Source organism: Ananas comosus, linkage group 1, assembly GCF_001540865.1.
Source record: "Ananas comosus cultivar F153 linkage group 1, ASM154086v1, whole genome shotgun sequence".
Taxonomy (NCBI): Eukaryota; Viridiplantae; Streptophyta; class Magnoliopsida; order Poales; family Bromeliaceae; genus Ananas; species Ananas comosus.
In genome coordinates, this window is record NC_033621.1 from 14,708,344 (window position 1) to 14,715,378 (window position 7,035).

Below are 7,035 nucleotides of genomic sequence, written 5' to 3' on the forward strand. Positions count from 1 at the left end.
CAATCTCTTAATTCATAGATAATATTTTTGAAATATTACGAATCTAGAACCAAATGGTCTCGTAATATCTTAATATATTTTATCTAAACCCACACACAAGATCCAGCTAAGCGATGGATATTTAATTTAAGCAAGAACTAGCTATTATAAGGATAGGTATAAGTATGGAGATAAGAAAAATAGTGTTTGGATGAAAATTAGATTGTTTCCGAAGATAAGAAAAATAACGTTTGGATAGATAATATGGAATAAAAAAAATAGTAGATAGTTATATATAAAAAATGAAAGTGTTGGTGAAAATAATTATACCAGTTTATTTCAGGTAGCCGAGAATTACTATTCTCGGATAAAAAATTTACGTTTGGATATAAAAGGGGATAAGGGATAATCCCTCCCCTTATCCCTAATCCAAACGGGCCTAAGATGAGATTCTTACAAAATCAGGACCACTCGTTTATTACCATCATTACGCTGTATTTTTAAACCATATACTTCGCTGGCATATATGTACCCTGTGAATCCTCCGGTACTAATAATGCTAGCCAATTTGTGCACCAGAAACTGACAAGATGGCTGTTAAAGGGCTCAAAAGGAAGTTATTGTAGTTTCATTTTTTTTACCATAGATTTCATTTTACTTTTCCAATTAATTTTTTTTTTTGTAAAAATTATCCCTAGGCATTTGAAAATTGTTTATTAGTAAAAACGAGCACTTGTCTATATATTCTTGTATAACGTTCGTGACGTTATATCTACCATCAAAATCATCTGGCTTCAAAATAAGGATAGATATATACGAGAAAGAGAAGTTTTCAGAGATATATTTGAAAAGACGAAATTAGAACTCGATTATAAGGGAGGCCAAACTACAGATAAATCAAAACTTTAGCAAATAAATGAGATTTATATAATTAAATTTTTGATGAGGAAATATGTTGATAAATAATTAGTGTAAAAAAAATATTACCCTTTTTTTAATTTATACTTATTTAACTTCTAATTATTTTATTTTAATTATTTAACTCAAATAATTTTGCAATTTACTAAATCTAATAATATTCAGTTAATGATTTAATTTCTTAATTTTTAGTAAATAAAATTATGACAATTAGTGGCTATTATTTGATAGAGCTATTAAATTTAATGTAATCTTTAATTTAATTAAATAAAAAAATTATCTAAAATATTTAGAAATTATGAAGGTATTAAACAAACAAGATAAAAATAAATTTAGAGTTGAGAGAGCACTATATTAGCGCTAATTAAGAGCTTTCTTAAAAGAGTTGTCTGTTGATATACTTTTGAGATTGTATAGACAATTTATGCAAATTATGAAAAGTTGGGAAGGCATGCACTACAACAAATCTTCCTCTCCTTCTTTCTCTTCCCTCTTCTTCATCGTCGACGAACCCGACCTCGCGCCGCCACCGTCGTCCTCTTCGACGGCCCAAAGAGAAAGGGAAAGAGAAGGGGAAGAGGAATATTTTGGAGGGATATATTTGTGCGGGCAAAAATGTCATTTTATAATAAAACTGTTAAAAAATAAACAGTTCACTCACGGATGTTAACCAGAGGGACATATCTGCATAACTTATGACTTTTGCAGGGATAACTTATGAAATTTTTGTTTTGCAGGGATATTTCCGCAATTCACTATGTTTACAGGGATGTGTATGCAAATAACCCTTTATGCAAATTATGAAAAGTTTGGAAGGCATGGCCTCCCTCAGTCTATCTATACGTACGTACGTAGCTCCGCCCCTGGAAAGGAAAGGTAAATAAAAAGTTATAAGAACACAGAAATAATATTTATTAAAAAAAATTATAATAAATCCATGTGAACTTTATATAATCCAACTGGACTCGAAAAGAAAATGTTGAATTAGTCGTTTTCCTCCAATCCTAAGATCAATATAGAGATGTTAAGTTATTTTATTTTTGGGCAATTGCTTATTAAAAGTTTCTGACTTTTTTATTTATCCATTTCAGAAGGTTAATATTAAAAATATTCTTTTTACGTTTCAACTTATTTCAAATATACCTTAGAGTTAAATTATGTTAATAAACTGTTAGCGATGGCTGTTATCTATATGAAATTACTATTTTGCTTTTTCAAATATATCCTTCCATCATCAACGACTTTTCTTATTTGCTCCTAAATTAGGGGCACAAAAAATATTTGATTTTTGATCTTTCAAATATATCCTTCTACCATCACCAACATTTCTTATTTGTCTTTAAGTTAATGGCAAAAGAGGTATTTTGATTTCTTTTTTAACTTTAATAAATATTTAACTTATATTTAACCAAGTTAATATAACGGATAGTAACTGTATGGGTATTTTGGAATATAGAGAAATATATGAGAGGTATATTGAAAAAAAAAAAATAGGAGTAAATGAGATATTTCTGAAGTTTTGAGGGGTATATAAGTAATTATTTCTTGATTTATTTGTATGACGGTAAATATAAATTAGGTAAAATGACTGAAAGTTTATTTAGCAATTTTGAATTATTTGAAATCACGATGGCTAAGTGTGATTGTATCAAAATTCAGCGATATTAATTATGCACTAGTAAAATAACCTGTGTGATGCGACGGATAGATAATTAAAAAAGACTAAATTACAAAAAAACCCCTGTCAAACCCGATTTTTCATTTTTTCACCTGTCATTTAAAAACTACACTTTACCCCTTTGTAAAATGAAAAATGTTCACAGGGGATACGGTGTGAACTGTAATGATAAAATAACCATTTTGTCCCTCACCATATTCATAGGAGAAAAGGCTGAGGGCATTTTTAGCATAAAAAAAAAATATAATAATGTTTAATAAACGGAACCCTAACGGATTACTAACGGTAGGGGGTGAAATGAACATTTTTTATTTTACAAGGGTGAAATGTGTAGCTTTTAAATGACAGAGATGAAAGTGAAAAATCAGATTTTGACAGGAATGTTTTATATAATTTAGCTTTAAAAAAAGTTATAAAAATATTAAAATATAGATATTTCATAATTATTAAGAATAGTACAGCCGGTGACGGCACTGAGAATCATCCTTATCAAGAACACATGAGGAGCAACCAATGAAGGCCGAAGGGCTCCGAACGATGAGCGACAATAGAGGAGAAAGAAAAAGAAAAATCTAAAATCATACGTTGAGAGGGAGAGATATCTTTATTGGTTCGGAAGATAAAAAAAAACAGAGATGGACGGAAAAGAAAGGAGAAAGAAAGAGGATTGAAAAAAGTGATTGTGATTGAGAAAATTGTTTTGCTAAAATAAAAGAGAATAAAAAAATTAAAAATAATAGTCGGTCCCACCACCCTCAAATAAAGATGGTACATCTATATGGATTTAGAATTCAATATATAGGTATAAATAATTTTTTCAAAAAATAGCTTTTTTGAATTTTAGAAAAAAAAATATTAGCGTCTTCATGCAGCACAATAAATTAAAGCTCTCCAAACTGAAATTTCTAGTTTGGAAAATAAAAATCATAATTTTGCTTTCTGCTGTACCTGAAGCTTACAGACTTTTCTGGTGAAAAACAGGAGTAAGGCGCACAGCACGAACTTTAAATGTAAGACAAATTTTAAAAGTTGTCGCACGTTTAATTACCACCAGTTTGATCAGTCACTTGAGCACAAAAAGTAAACATGACACATCATTACTACATATACGAGTAAAAGAGGAGAGAGATTAGAGCGAGAAAACATGTATTTATATTATAAGAATTAATGCTTACTTAAGAAACTTAAGAGGTACCATGTACATCACTTAATTCAATTACGTTTTCTAGGGCTACTCATCTCTCTTCTTATTTTTTGCAACATCACCCCTCAAGGAACCAGAATTTTCATTTGCGTTCTCCATCTCAAATGAGAAGGACGAAGAAGAGGACGACGACGACGACGACGACGACGAAGAAGAAGCGTCGGTGGAGCTCGCACTGATCGCCACGAGCAGATCCAGGAAGGCGCCCACGATCACGCCATGTGTCGCCTTCCCATTGGCCCTGAGGTACCACGTCAGCATCTCCTCCAGCCAATCCCAGCCCTTCACGCCGTGCGCCGCGACCATCGCCTCCATCGACGCGCGGAAGTCCGCGTACAGGTCCTCCGAGTCCACCGCGACCGCCACTCCCCCCTCGAACCGGTCCGGTTCGGGCTCGACCGGGTCCGCCGGCTTCTTAGCTATCGAGCTCGAGCCGGAGCCCGGTTCGAAGAAGAGCCGGTTCGGGTCGGGCCGGAGCCCGCGGATTACGGCCTCGACGGCGTCGTCGGCCGCGCCATTTTGTCCCACGGAAGCTTCGGAGATCGTCGAGAGGCTCTTCTCCGACTCGCCCGAGGAGGAGCTGCTGAAGCACGACTCGGCCGAGTCGAACCGGGCCGAGTTGACCCGGTTGGCTCTGGAGGAGCGGGTCTCGGGGTGTTTGCAAGAGGGCCATGGAAGTGGAGGGGGAGCAGTACTGTTGCTGTTCTTGTGTAAGAGTACTGTGGTTGAGCTAAGTTCCCTAGCCATTTGGTTCATGGTTTGAGTGAGTACTTAAAACTTTTTCCTTTTTCTTTGCCCCCCCCCCTCCCTCTATGGAGAAGAGAGTGGAGTGAGTACTATGGAGAGCGAAAAACTATCATATATGGGGCTAGGTTAAAGGGTGTATGTGGGTATTGGTGAGGCTTTAAAAGGAGCTGGGATTTAGTTGCCCTTGGGCGCTTGGTTTTAAAGAGAGAGAGAGAGAGAGAGAGAGAGAGAGAGAGGAGGGAAAGACAGGAGAAATTATTGCTTGGACTTGGTTCACAGCATCAGTTTTGGACAGCTTAGTGAATCTACTAGACCTGCTGCAATGTCTTATATCAATTCTATCTTTAAATTTATTTTGACAGTCGTAAGTTATTTTATTTAAGAACGTACTATGTAAATGGAAAAGTTGAAATTAAAGTGGACTTCAAAGAAACGAGTGAACACGCAAACATCTAATTGGCTTGCTAGAAGAATTTGGGATGCCGTTATGTCGTCCACTGGCATTTTGTTTTCTTTCAATGGCGATTGGATTACTGAGTGGATTGATGAGGGTAAAAGTCTGGCGGTGGTCCAGCAACAATTTATCCGCGCCTTGATAGCCAACACTTTTTGGCAAATCTGGAAGGAACGAAATGCCAGACAATTCTCTAACAATTCCTCTTCGATCCAGGTCATATTGCGCCATATCATGCATATGACTTTGGATTATATTTCTAAAGTCCCTTCGCACACTATTGAACACTCGAACGCCAACAAATGGTGTCCGCCACCAGATGGTTGGATTAAAATTAACACCGATGCGTCCTTCAAGTCTGAAGAAGGCACTGCCGCTATTGGTTATATAGCTCGTACTAATTTAGGCCATGTTGTATTTGCTGCAGGTAGACAGATTGAGGCAACTTCAGTACTGGAAGCTGAGGCAAAGGCAATGAAGGAAGCTATTGCGGAGGCGCATCAACATGGACTTCAACAAGTATGTTTAGAAAGTGATTCCTCTCTTCTTATTCAGTGCCTGCGACATGCCCAATCACCTCCATGGCCTCTGAGAGCTCTTGTGCTTGGCATATCTAGCACCATGAAGAAGTTTGCTGCTACTCAAGTCCTTTTTGTTGAAAGGGAGGCAAACATGGTAGCCGATTGGCTGGCTACTATAGCTAACTTGCCTCAATCTTCTGTATTTACTAATGCAAATCGACATCCAGAGTTATGTCGCATGTTAGATAAGGATATAGAGCCTTTTTTACTTTTTCGTTGACAAAGATGTATTTTTTTTTGAACTCTGCTTTGAACGCCGATACTTTGGTATCCTGTTTTGTTTGGCTTCTTGCCATATTTTGGTAATGAAAATTTAGTTTTCTTTGAAAAAAAAAAAAAAACATCTAATTGGCTTTAATTAGTTTTAATTCTGCTCTCATCATCTATCAGTAACTTGAGATGAATGTTTGATAATTAAATATTCTAATATCCTATAGAGTGCGCCGTTGTTAATTAATTAAGCACCTCAATGAGAACTCCTTAAACCATGTGATTTATTATGTGTTCAAATCTGAGAGTTCTATTAATTCAACATAAACGTTTTCTATCTGAACCTAAAGATCCTAATAGTGGACTTGGTGCGGGGGGCCGATGTAGAAGAATGAGGTGCTGGTCATCAAGTTTCTTTCCATTCTATAGCTTTTGTTTTGGTCAAAACTGAAAAAAAAAAAAAAAATCTGCTGAATCTACGAAGCAAAAGTTTTGATTTAGTGCTTCTAATTAAGTTTGCTATTGAATTTAACAGTTATTGAAAATACCACAATGTAATGACTTTCTTAATTGATGGCAAGTACTCAATCAAACAGATCTAAACTCAACCACAGAATCAAACATATATATCTTACATCACAAAGTGGTGCATGGCTGAGGTGGTGGAGCATGTCCACCACTAAAGTAATTAATTTTTCAAAGGAGAGGAAGGAGTGCTTCTGCAGTGCAGTGGGAGTAACACATGCATGGTGTGGGCATTAAATACAGGTTGGAGTGGGGGAAGGACAGTATTGAATACACCATTTTTTTTTTTTTTTTTTTTTTTTTTTGAGAGAACAGTATTGAATACACCATTGGAGGGTGGTCGCTATTTGAAAGAGATATATGCATATTTGGTGTGGTGTTGTGAAATAGGGCTAGTTGTAGTTTGTTTGCTAAGCATGTGTAAGGATGCAACTCAAGATATATACACATTTTGTCATGAACATATATGCAGTGTGTGTTTGATTGCTTTTTTTTTTTTTTTTTTTTTTTTTTTTTTTTTTTTTTTTTTTTTTTTTTTTTTTTTTTTTTTTTTTTTTTTCTTTCATGGATTCATGTTAGCTTGGCCTCATGGCCTGTTTTGGTAGGGAGTAGCTGGGGCACGGAGAGTGAGAGAGTAGGGACTTTGAGGGGTAATTTGGTAAATGAAATCAAGATATATTTTTTTTCAAAAAAATTTAGGGTTTACTATATATATAGCACAATATAGTCGCAACCATAA

General features: G+C 35.5%; 1 protein-coding gene across 1 annotated transcript; it reads right to left on the bottom strand.

Annotated features, from left to right (window-relative positions):
- LOC109718688 (transcription repressor OFP13-like) lies at window positions 3,742–4,720 on the bottom strand. Its single transcript, XM_020245044.1, has one exon. The coding sequence runs from the start codon at window positions 4,533–4,535 to the stop codon at window positions 3,807–3,809; it is 729 nt and encodes a 242-aa protein (XP_020100633.1). The 5' UTR covers window positions 4,536–4,720; the 3' UTR covers window positions 3,742–3,806.